The following is a 13,566-nucleotide window of genomic DNA, read 5'->3' as shown; positions in this document are numbered from 1 at the left end:
ATGGGCATTCTTAGGACCTTTATGGTTTAGAACTATATAGGTAAGATAAATTTTTACTTGGCTCCTTTCTACATGCAAAAATACAGTATTTCACATTAGTCTGTCATTCTCATTTATAACACACAGTGCTGGTCACATCACTATTAATCACTTACTCCTTTAAATACAGCAAACCATAGCAAATCCTTCCACAAAGACAGCGTTAATACTCACATTACTTTCAACACAGTGTTAGAAAGTGCTGACCACTTTGATAACCTTGTCTTGGCATCACAACAAGGTGAGTTCCTACACCTCATCCTTGACCTCTCAAGCACACACCTTCCACTTAAAATTTGCCCACTGGAAAATATATTGTTGATTTATTTGGTGCCTTAAGACTGTCCTTAATGTGCATAATGTATAGAATATAGAGGCTACGTTAGAGATATTCAAGGCTCGGCTGGACAAGTTCCTGTGTGATGTACTCTAGGTTACCCTGCTCTTGCAGGGGGGTTGGGCTAGATGATCTTTTGAGGTCCCTTCCAACCCTCAGGATTCTGTGATTCTGTGTTAACACACACATGATCATTGCATCCAGTGAGCCAGTTAGCTGCTGTCACTTGGTTTCTGGAATGTTATCAAACATTGGATTAATACACAAATGTGTATTATGATATAATAATATATGATATTATATTATAATATTATGATATAATGATACACAAAACAATGTTAATTTGTGTATTAGCAGCAATAGTAGCTATATATACTTAAACCATGAATCACCTCTGAATTTTGCAAATGATAAATTCTGTAACATTCATGTATTATACCTTAATTTCTTGCCACCATCTGCTATTTTAGCTTTTAGAAGATATCCTTCTTTCTCCACTACCTGCAAGAGAAAATAAAAAAACAAACACACAAACATGTTATAACCATATAATTTATTCAGATTAATGAATTCATTTAGTACACACATAAGACTCTACATCTAGCTAATCTAGTATTGTAGGTATTTTGCCACTAATTCTGTTTAGTTCAGTCAGTTCTTATGAAAATTCTCAAAAAACATTCAAATTTAATAAGCACACAGAATAAACAGCAAAAAAAAAAAAAAAAAACCCACAAAAATATTATATTAATACGTTTAGAAGAAATTTATTGTAATGCAAGAAAAGTTTCTAGCTATAAGTAAAAATGAGTTGAAAAGATATTTCAAGTAAATTATGTCAGTGCATAATTTCATTTATTGAGTTTCATTAATAGCTATGAGGAACACACCACACATTTGTAGAAGCCTCTTGCTTATATTCTAAAGATACTCGTATTTAGGGGTGTTTAAGGGTAACCAGGGTCAGAGAAACATCAAATATCTGTACAACAAGAAAGGTTACATTGCCTTCACAGGTGCCACATTTTGCTTTGAGTCAGGACTAAACCATGGTTCATGTTAAAAAGCATCATGTTTTTAAGTCATGTTGTCTTTCAGATACGTTCTTAACCCTTAAAAGGTTATACTTCATTGGAGTGTGTGCATCCATGAGCAAGGAGAATTTGTCTTCAAATTTCCAGCTGAACTAAATGGTCTCATAGTATGGTGCAGAAAATCAAACTAAGCAGTTCTGTTAATTCTTGATATACAAGCTGAAAGGGAAATTATTGCAAAGGAAAACACAGCTGAGTTGCACATTTTCCAAAGTACACCCAAAAAAGGCAAAGATTTTAGCTATTACTTATACAAAGCAGGGAGTGTTATTAGCAACCTGATATCACCTTTGAAGATCCCATACACTGCAACTGATATTACTGAAACCTGTTCTATGGCGTCAGAACAGGCTAAGGACTCTGCCAGTTATGCACAAGGCTGCTATGCTTGATTGTAAGGTACGAATTTTATGCTTGAGTTTTGGCATAATAGAAGCAAGTCCTAGGCTTGCTTATATTTCCTCCACATTTCTGACCATTATCCTTCCAGACCAGTCATGAGTGATATTTCTCAGGGTTGGTATTGGGATCAGTGCTGTTTAACATCTTTGTCAGCAACACGGACAGTAGCATTGCATGCAACCTCAGCAAGTTTGCTGATGACACCAAGCTGTGTGGTGCAGTTGACACATTGGAAGGAAGGGATACCATCCAGAAGTACTTTGACATAGTCGAGAAGTGGGCCCATGCAAAGCTTCATGGAGTTCAAGAAGGCCAAGTATAAAGCCCTGCACCTGGGCTGAGGCAATCCCAAACACAAATACAGGCTGGATGGAGGATGGATTGAAAGCAGCCCTGGAGAGAACGACTTGGTGTTTCTTGGTGGATGAGAAACTCAATGTAACCCAGCAGTGTGCACTGGCAGCCCAAAAAGCCAACTGTTTGCTGGGACACATCAAAAGAAACATGGCCAGGAGGTCAAGGATGTGATTTTGCCCCTGTACTCTACTGTCACAAGACCCCAACTGGAGTACGGTATTCAGCTCTAGGACCACCAACATAAGAAGGATGTGGACCTCTTGCAGCCAGTCCAGTGGCGGGCTATAAAGATGCTCAAACAGCTGGAGCACCTCTCCTATGGAGACAGGCTGAGAGCTGGGGTTGCTCAGTCTGGAGAAGAGAAGGCTGCGTGGAGACCTTAAAGCAGCCTCCTAATGCAAAAAGGGGGTAAGAAGAAAGCTGGAGAGAGGTGTTTTACAAGTGCATGTACTGATAAGACAAGGGGGAATGGCTTTATACCGAAAAAGGGTAGATTTGGATTAGGTATAAGGAAGAAGTTCTTTCCTGTGAGGGTGGTGAGGCCCTGGCAATGGCTGCCCAGAGAAGCTGTGGCTGCCCCATCCCTGGCAGTGTTCAAGGCCAGGTTGGACAAGGCTTTGAGCAACCTGGTCTAGTGAAAGGTGACATAATTTAACATGCTTTAACAGGTAGCATAAGGATTTTTAAATGAAAAGTATGTGATTTTGACTATTAAAATATCATATTAACCATGTATATGTTTAATTATTTCCTTAGATTTTTTTCTGGTATACAGCATATAATGAAATATATACTGCATAATTATCTGTTTGTACCTATGAAAAGGTCTGTAGGTCTGTGGACAATGATTTAGGTAACGCTCTCAAATGGCTGCACAAGAATTAATATTTGCATTTGCTATAATATGTATTCATCTCATGCAAATTCCTGCCATGCAGATGATTGGCATAGAAAACACAGAGAGAAAGTGTGTAGGAATTATTGTGCAGTCATGTCACTATTTATCTAGTAATGGATGAATGAATTATCAGAGCTAAAGTAAGGCTTAAACCCCACTTCCAACTACTTTTTTGTTGTTTTGGGGTTTTTTTCTTCAAATTTACTTTACATCTTTCGATATTTTCCTTGCCCTTCTAAACCTTCATTTTTGTTGTATAAAACTTGGGGCGTGGCCAGCGCCAGAGAGGTTAAATAAAATAAGAAATGTTGTTTTTCTTAATATTTCTTTTCATCTGGAAACAGAAACTGAGAGAAGTATTGACTAATCATTCAGAGAAGCTGTTGGTTGCTTCTCTGAATCAGACCCAAAATCTCATGCTTTCAATGTTTACAAACCACCCTTCCCACACTGTTATTTTAACCAATCCAAAAATAAAGGCAAATATGATTTTCAACATCCAATCTAAATCACCTCTGTTCTCACCTTTTCGGAAGTTTAAACTTTGATGTGATTGCAGATGAAAAGGTTGCAGCTCAGTCATATTTTCCCAATAATTGAATTGATCTAGGTTATCAAATTCACTATCAGATGCTGAACATATAAAATAACCTGATTTAAATTACATAGTTCAAATTCACCATTTGTTATAAATTAAATATTTCAAAATTGAACAGCAAAAATTACAAGGTCTTCAGTTAATGAGACCTTTCAGTGCTATGCAATTTAACTTTCATACATATATTGCTTTAACTGAACAACCACAGGTTCTGTCTTTAAAAAAAATAGCATGGTCTTCATCGATTGATAATGCACACAGATTTTCTGTAATTAGTATAAAGGGTATTTGTGGAATTACAAACCAACTTTACCACAAAGACAAATAAAAAGATTTGTAGTATGATCCCAATATTTGTGTAAACTCTGGGGTGCTATATTCTCGTCACTTAAAATCTGCTAATAACTCCTTTTCTGTTCTACCTGTTTTCAAGAAAATACTTCCAAGACAGCTAAGAATCAGTTTACAATACTCATGTAAATGGATGATATTAAATTAAAAAAATTACAGATATATCTTAATGTTAATGCTTTATTGTTTCTATCTCCATAAATATTATCATTTGTTGTTAAGCTCCTGCCCTTCCTGCACCTTTTCAGCATTTGGAAGATTGAGAAAATGACCCAAAATGCCCTGAAGAGTGAAGAGTTAACATAGAAATAAGAAAATCGAATTATTGTGTGGGGTTTTGTGGTGGTGGGTTTTTTTTTCTTTGTTGCTCTTTTGGTTTTATTTGTTTTTTAGAAAAATATTAAAGATGAGAGTATGCATATGCAAATGTTTGAGTTTCTAAATAATATTTTTTTAAAAAAAAAAGATTCTCGTAGACTAACAGTATTAAAAACTATAAGGATAAGTAATTATCACTATATCACATATAGGTTCTATAATTTCCATAGTTACAAGAATTCAAAGCTTCTGAACCTACCTAATCCTGAAAAGTTTGTGTAGGGCAAAGTACCACTGATACCAACATTTCTTTGACGAATCTGTATTTGCATATTCATTTTCTTTTACTAGAAAAACCTCATGTTTCTCATTCTCTCTAGATTTTTAAAACATCAGGGAAAATTTTGTTATATTTTTTAATGACTTTTTATTATAAAAACTGATATTCATATTAAAAATACCTTAATATAAACAAAGATGGGACAAATACATGATTGTATTCTTTTATACCAGGTATTAATACTGATGAAATATCAGTCTGGTACAATGACTTAACAGCAAAGTCAAGCTATACAAATTGCCTTGTACCTTCTGAAATTATTCTTTTTATTGATTAATCAGGTCTCTCAAAGCCCTTAACATCTTGAGGCATCCAAAGACTCATGTATTTATTCTTTAATAAAGCATGTGTAACATTTACATTATAAACATTTAAAATAACAAGAGTGATTTATAAGATCTATAGAGCAATTACTTACTGTGTGGTCCTGTGTACTAATGATATTTGCAAGTGTTAAGTTATGCTGGGAATGATTTCTTCTATGACGACTTACCTAAAAACAAACAAACAAACAAAAAAATTGAAAAGAAAAAGGATGTAAATTCAAAGAGATTCAAACATATACAGGTAAAGATGGAACAACAAATCTAATTACTGGGTATGCACAGCATACATTGGATGGAGTTTTGGAAACCTAGTTACTTTCAGTACCATATTTCTGTGAAAACTGGTGTTCCTTGTGCCCTGTGTATTTGAAAAGTACAGCTACTAAGCTCTAAACATCTTTAGTATAAATGTGTTTCATTGTGATGTCACATTGTTAACTTTACCTAAAAGTTAAATAACTGATAACAGTAATTTTAAATTATGACTTTTCATCGGGATTCTCAAAAATTTTTTAATTAGTTAGGTTCCATTTTACAGAAATGGAAAAAATGCTAATTACAATCTTAAGGCCACAAACAAGTCAATGAAGAAACTAGAAAATAATTGGGAACAATCACACAATACACCCAGTACGTTTAAACTGCTTTAAAGGCTATTTCTAAAATCTCCATGACTGGAAGGCTGTAGCCATACTGGACTCTGATTCTACAATTATTCCTAAGTACCAAGTAAGTCCTGATCTCCTCCAGTTCCCTCTTTTGTAGGAGGAAGCCAATATAAAAAAATTTTACTGTTTAAATTCAATATTAATCAATAATAATATAATTTGGAGTTGATATCCTGTAGAATTCAGTGATTATCTCCTCTTTTAAGTGAAGCCAAAAAGCAAACAACAAAATAGTCTCGACTAGTTTCCACTGTATTCATCATAATGCATTCTCTTTTTCCCTATTAAAACAGAGTTAACCAAAAGTAATAATGTATTCTGTTTATATTCAAGTGTCTGAATGTAGAAAATGTTCTTAATTAATCTAGAGGGCCACACTCAAAAAACAGTTAAACATATTATGATCCCATATTTTTTCTCCACGCATTGCTTTCATGTTTATTTGTAAGCAGTAACATTTTTAAGCATTGAAATCTATATCCTAGATATTGCTCTACTCTCTTAGTCAGAGATAATGAGCTTAATGAATTACCAGTTCTAAATTTAATACAAACATTTCAAAGAAAGAGATAAAACATTCTTCACAATTCAAAAGTTTGTCTGACCTATTTATGAAGAATATCACTTAACAATTTCATTAAGGGTGAGTAACAGCTGGTGACATGGCTGTGTCCTAAAGTGTTTTTCTCTCTTAATATTCTGCATCTTAAGCAATCGAGCTTTCATAAGAAATACTTTAGTTAGTGGCAGTACCTCCTTTGGGGAGAAAAAAAATGTCAGACCACATTTTCTGTATTTGGCAATCTTGTTTTCAAGAGTGTCATGTTTCTGTTTTATTAGCATGTAGGGTAAACAAGAATGATTTGCTGATGTTATTGAGAGAACTTCTAAGATTACAGTCTTTCTGTTTAGATTTTGAATGAAACTTAATATTAATGCAGGCAGAGACATGTATATAAATTCAAAAGAAATTAATTCCATTTATCTTTATCTTTACTGTTCAACAACTCTGAAGTTTCTATAGTGTTCAAGACATACAACCAACTATTCAGGTCTAGATCATAGAAATTCTTTCTTACCCAGATCCCACATTATAATTATTCCTTAACATATAACAGAGCATATTGCCCAGTGATGCTTTCTAAAATACGTTTTCACTCATCCAAATTAAAGACAACATCACTCCACAGTACGTATTCTAAAATTCAGCTGCTCTCCCCAGCAATCAATATGTGTCTGCTGGGAGCCCCATATGCAACTTTGTGAAGTGTACAGCATCGATGAGAGCTTTTGGGCTGGTCTTAGGTTCAGTGATCAGAGTATTAGCAAAGGAAAAGCTCACATTTGGTACATGCTAAAAATAATACTTCAGAAGCACTAAATCCATGCACAACCAAATGAAGAAAGGAAATAATAAAAAGTATTATTTTTATAGTACTAGCAAATTATTAGTGGTAGTGTAATAAAAAGGCAATAGCAAGATTTCGAGGAAACATGAAACGAGAAAAAAAAAGTTCTGGTTATGGATGATATTATGCGGTTTAAAAACCTCTTTGCTGTACACAAAGCAGAAACATTAAGAAAAACTATATGCATAGAAGGAGAAATTCAATGTGATACTTTTGCTAAAAAGGCAAGAGGGTTTTTTTAGGGCAAAAATAGAAGAAATTACGCTGTTTTGTAGCCCAACAATGACCAGTCTTACACAGGAAAGTACTTAAGCTCCAAAGTCTGAATCTAGTTACACAAATACAATCAAAATCCACAGCTATGTAAGCCAAGATCAAGCTTTTCTAGAAAAACACCCCAAATATTTGGCTTACAAATGGAACCAATGGAAACTTTAATAAATTTCTTACTAATTTTTACCAGCCTTTTGGTTTAGTAATAGAAGTTAAAAAAAAAAAAAGAACCAAAACAGCTTCAAAAAATCCAGCAACAACAGAGGCAATATATTCTTTAAGACTGATATTATAAAATTCCAGCAGGTATTATATAAATTTGTTCTTAAATGTATTTTGCAAATATTGCTGAAGGAGCTAGTTATATCATTTCCTTCATGATATATGCAGTTCAAAGTTAAAATATTCTTAGCAGAACCTGGGTGGCAGTTGTCGATATACTCATTTTTCAATATACTTACAAGTTTCAATGGTGTACAAAAATTTTCAAAGGAAAGAGTAGGCTCAATTATTTTCATTCTTTCATTGAGTTTTTAATAGATAAACCATAAAGGATATGTTTTGAGATTATTTTTTCCCCTCTATATCTCCATTCAATTACTTTAATAAACTAAAGAAAAACCTAAATAATATCTGTCACAAGTCCTCTACCTCTCCTCCCAGGGTATGATGAAAGGCAGAGATTTACAGGAGAAGTTTGTGAGATCTCTTTTTCTCTTTTTGGGAAAGGCAGCTTATCAGCAGTTTTCTGATTTGATGAACATTCTTCAGTCAGCAACAATGTCACCTGCAGCATTACAAATCCACTCTGCAAGCACTTGCAAGTCTGTGGGCAAGTCTTGTTTTGTTAAATTCAGCCTCAGCAGCCCCCCTTCCCCTTAGCTAAAGGGAATAACTCCTACCAGAGTTATTTCAGTATCTAAGCACTAATCCATCATCATCCTTTCTACAAAGGCAAAGCCTCCATTACACATGCCTGGTATCCTGGCAAGATGGGTCAATCATCTGACAACTGCTGTTTTAACACTGAAGTGAAGTACAATAACCTGATGTTTAATTTCATTTATTTCTGTGTTCCCATTTGTTCTTTAAATTCGCCTTCTTTTTGTGGGAATCCGTCACGACTAACTTATTGCTACTCTCTTCAAATAGCATAGCGCTGGTTTAAAAAGAGACTTGGAGAACTTATTTGGATTTTATTTCCTATTACAAGCATATTTCTGACGTAATTAATCTAGTTAATTGCAAGCAGCATACTTCTTTTTGATTTCAACCAAACCCAACAAAACCAACTAGCATTTCTCAAAAGGATCAGACAGGCTTTTCTAGTGCAAAGCACAGATAATTAATTATTTCCTGAAAAATCATTCTGAATTCACCTGTATCCCTAAATAACTAAGATATCTGTAAGAACTTTCTAGGTGGTTTCCAAGATTATCAAATAAATTATTCACCACAGATTATTTCCCTACAAAGGTCACCTACAAGCAGCCTGCAAAAAAACATGGTTTGCTCAACAAAGCAACACCTGGTGCAGCAGAGCTCTGCTTTGAATGAGAAACCCTAGGATGACATCTACCTGCTGTGTTCTCCGTCAGTCACTGTACTGCTTCACCAAGAAGGTGGTTCTCATGGAGGTTTTGTTAGATTTCTACCAAAACCAAAATTGTCATGCTGTTCATGCTTTGACCTTTCTTTTTAGGGATCTAGCTATTGTTTTGTTTCATCCTACTGACTGCAACCACATATGTGGATATTCCTTTATAAACACCCAAAAAGGAGAGAAAGCCCCTACTGTTGAGCCCCTACATGTTGAGCATGTTGATCTGCTCTGGACCTGATCCAGCAAAGCACTCTGCAATGGGCTTAAAGTGTTTTTCTGGGTAAGGGCCAGAACACTCCATTCTTTATAGGATCGAACTTACTGGTGGCAGCTTGAAAGTTTGCAATGAAAATACAAACTAGTGACATAAACTTTAGTGAAAACCATTCCCTAAACAGAAAAGGAGAGGTGATACCTGATTTAGTGACATCTGTGATCATTTCATTCCCAGTCACTGCCATACTGCGGTGACAGCTCATAATTGCTTAGACAGAGAAACTTAACAAAATGTATTGTAACATTCGTTAATGGCCCCATTCCTTGAAAGACATCTAGGCAATGGCAAGAAAAAAGAAAATCCTGTAACATTTCACTGACTACAGTGCTCAAAGTGATTTGTTTTGCTTGAAAGAGCCAGTCTTAGGCTGTATGGCAAGTCCACTGTTATCTACTAAAATTATTTGGAAACAACTCTGCTATGGTTTTTCTTCTGCTGTGAAAAGCACTGAGATAATCTGGAGCTCCCTATTCAGAGGTGCTCTTTTGTCATCTCAGCAGATAAGGGTTTTCAGTCCATCCTCAAGAAATTGAGTCTGTCAAGGAACAGAGGGAGCAATCCCCTTCCTGCCTGACCCCAACCCACTGCTGCTAATGCTCTCAGTGCACTATAGCTCAGTAGAAGACCCCGTTCATTCCCAGAGAAAGCGCCTGTGTCCTAGTGGGTTCCTTGCCTAAAGCCGTAGCCACTCCTAACACCATCCTCCAAAGGGTTACATCAGAACCATATGTTTGAGGTCTTTCTTGTCCTTGCTGTCCCAAAGAAATTTCATCAGAAGAAAAGGTAATAAAGACTACAAGTCATGGAACGTGACATTAGCGTGCTCTGCTTTTTTGTCTGTAAGGCCTGCAGGGAGAGATGCACAAAATGCAGTATCAGTCCTGCCCACACCAGCCCACATTTGCTCCTTACCCTCCATCCCAGGCCCCCGAAAACTCGTTACTATGGAGGTGACCAAACGCTTTGCTCAGGAATAGGAACTTGCATGGATGGAGCTTTTGTGCACTGGCTGCAGACCAGATAATCTCTCTATGCATCGTTTAATAAGAAAACCACCTCACAGCTCTTACAGGTTTGTTACATATGACATACTCTCAGCAAAATCTGCAGGCTGAAATCAGTGGAGGAAAGAAGGGGAAAAAAATTAGAAAAAGCAGGATCGTGTTGCATTTCCTCTGCATGTCTCCCTTTGAGCACACTGCCCTCTATACTCAGTTCAGATCTCCAGAGCCCGTGAAAATAATGATAATGGTTTTGCTTCCCTTGACCTCTTGCTCCCTTATAAATCAGAATCCTATATACCTTCCCCACAGTGCAAGGGTCCTCCTTTGTATTCGAGCCTGTGAAGGTGGGCATTTTTTATCAAGGCAATTTAATCACGTGGGCGTGCTCCCTGGCTTCAGGACCTGTTGTAGATGTGCGCCATGGCACGGTCACTGTGGGAGTAGTCTGATTTGTTCAGCCACTTCATTCATGAAATAAGAGCAAAATAATTATTCAGAGCCTAGTTTAAATTTCAGCCAGTGTTAAGGTGAATTGATTCTCTGTGATCAGAGAATAAACAATCATGAGTTTGATTACAAAGCATGGTCTCTTTGAAACTATGTCATCTTCTTTCCCCAGATTATTAGGGGCATGATCCAAATCTGAGGTATCCAGTTTGGGATATTTTCACTCCAAAGACAAGCCTACATCAGATACTAGGTGCTTTTCTGCATTAATGGCTTTCTGTTTCCCAGGAACGGATTTTTCCTAGAGTGAGGGCCCTGTTGTTCCTCTCTATAGCTACTCAAACGGACTTTGAAATATGTCCAATTTATCCTTGCTTTGAGGCGTTCACAGCTGATGTAGTTGGCTCCATTTTTAGCCTTTTCAGGAATAGGAGATCAGGCAAAACTTTGGGTAGAAGAGGATACAACTACCAGAGGCTCTTACCATCCATATGAGTTGAGGAACTCCTAAGACTGCTCTAAATTTGACTGTGAGTCACCCAAATTCATGTACCTGGGGATCAAACTATCACAATGGGACCAACAGCTTCATTTTCTCTAACCCACAGGATTTCCAGCCAGAAATCAAAGTGGAACCTTTCCACAAAACTTCAATATGTTGTAATTGTATTAAACACAATACTCATTGATTCAAGGAATGAACATTTAAAGTGAGACCTTTTATGTATTTCTGCTAGCCTTTTCTGTTACAGCCTGTAATGTGTAACAACATACAGCAACATGCACACTGTGACAAGTATTCATCTAGCCATAAAAATGTATATTATAAAATATAATATATTGATAAGTTTCCTGTACATATTTTTCTATTCATCATGGAGTTGTTACTTTTGGTTCATCATGTTATTAAAATATGTTAATCATAACTACTGCAGATGCTTTGGTAAAATTACAGATGAGTAAGAACCAATGATAGAGGAAATATGGAGTAAAAACAGCAGGAACAGATATGCATGGACATCAGTATTTCACTATTCTTTGCCTCCAGCATCTACGTCTGCAAAAAATGTGTTCTTTGATGTTATGTCTATAAATGTAAAAATATAAGTTGATACAGAGAATAATGATAGATTACCTTTTCATGTCCCCTTTGATCTGAGAAAAATAAAGACAATAAATGTGAGAATCCAGCTATGACAGCAAATCATGCCAGCAAATCTGACCTGAGATTGTACCCCAGAATAGTATTCTCAGGGTAAGAGGCAAGCAAAACAATCATTAAAACTTAGTAAGTAAATGTGGAAAAAAAAAAAAATTTTCAGAGGAACTGTCCTTACAAAATCATATCCAGAACGTACACTACAATCAAAATGCACTCAAAAGCCTCATTTCTCCTGAAAGGACTGTCTTAACCAAAAGAGTGTAATTAACATTGATGTCACACTCCTGCAAGTCATCAGTACCGTATACCATACAAATACCCTTGTATAAAATAATATTAATATTCCTAGAAAAATGCTCAGTCCTTTCTAGTGGACTTTATGTTAGTGCATCTCTTTATCCTGCCTACCTAATTCTGTCTTTCAGATTTAAACAAGTCAAAAACTCACCTTATGCTACTGCAAAAGCAATTTTTTTTTTTCTGAAGGTTAATCCAACTCAGCAGGATTTAGGGATGGCGCTTTTGCCTGGTCGTAGGCATGTTGGCTCAGGCCAGACAGCTGTTTGGACATTCTCCACTGGGAATCTTGCCCTCAACACCCACAGTTGATGCACATACATGGTCTACTGGCTGCCTACTTCCATGCCCATCTGTTCAGATGGCATGGAGCCCACTCACAAGTTCGCTGGATCCTTGCCCTTAGTGTGTAGATGCCAGGCAATGATGGGCTTAGATGGGCAGCCTGCAAAATACTGAAAGTGATCATTTTTTTCCTGTAGGAAGTCCTTCTTCTGCGACAGCACTGGAGCATGGACACCACATGCTACCCTATACTTAATAACACCTGTGGACATATATGTGCCAGAAATAAAAAGGGGGTGGGGAGCAATCTATTTAGGGGGCGAGGCGAGAGAGAATGGAATGATACAAAAAAGTTTCAAGGATTCTTGTGCAAGAATATGCTCTACATTGCCAATGGCAGTGGAGGGACACCCATGCTAACCTGAAACAAACTGGCTCATGCATCTGAACCAGATCACAACCTAGTTTATTTTGCTTTCCAAGCTAGCGTTCTTCTGACACACAGCTTAGCTTAAAACTACCTTGGGCACTGCACATCACTCAGTGGCCATAGTGCATAAAAATCAAAGGCATATCATACTGAAACTAGTGTGAATTGAATCTAGACCTGCCTAAAATTGTTTACCTTCAATGCATACTCCATATATACAGTACTGCAGAAAATATTACATAGTAAACAAGGGCACCCATAAAGGTAGGCAATGAAAAAAAGTAATTTTAATACAGATTTATTTCATTTTGTGTCATTGCTTTTTGAAATAATAACTGAGAAAACCTTACTTGGTAACAAGGGATTTTTTTTTAATAAAAATTAGTAGAGAAGAAAAATGTTTGGGTTTTTCTGCTGGTTTTTTTTTTTTTTTTTTTTAGTCCAAAAGCCAAATTTATTGCAGTTATCTTAGGAAAAAGTAACAATATTAAAATTAAAATATCATTTCCTTCAAAATATAGTTTGATTAGCAGCTAATCACATAATTGTAATTTTATTACTTTATATAATAAGCTACTTTAAAATATGCTTTTTGTTAACTATTCCATAATAATGTATTTGAAATTTTAATTGGAATTATTTGAATAATTT

At 36.0% G+C, this 13,566-nt stretch overlaps 1 protein-coding gene across 1 annotated transcript in view; it reads right to left on the bottom strand.

Annotated features, from left to right (window-relative positions):
- ARHGAP15 (Rho GTPase activating protein 15) overlaps window positions 1–13,566 on the bottom strand; it is a 340,067-nt gene that overhangs the window by 287,366 nt on the left and 39,135 nt on the right. Inside the window, exons 3-4 of the mRNA XM_080620957.1 lie at window positions 5,153–5,227; window positions 816–877 (exon numbers count right to left, since the gene is read on the bottom strand). Of these exons, the coding sequence (XP_080477083.1) occupies window positions 816–877; window positions 5,153–5,227 (137 nt within the window). The remainder of the gene's footprint in view (window positions 1–815; window positions 878–5,152; window positions 5,228–13,566) is intronic.

Source organism: Psittacula echo (assembly GCF_963264785.1).
Source record: "Psittacula echo genome assembly, chromosome: 6".
NCBI lineage: Eukaryota > Metazoa > Chordata > Aves > Psittaciformes > Psittacidae > Psittacula > Psittacula echo.
This window is presented reverse-complemented; position numbering and strand designations above follow the sequence as displayed.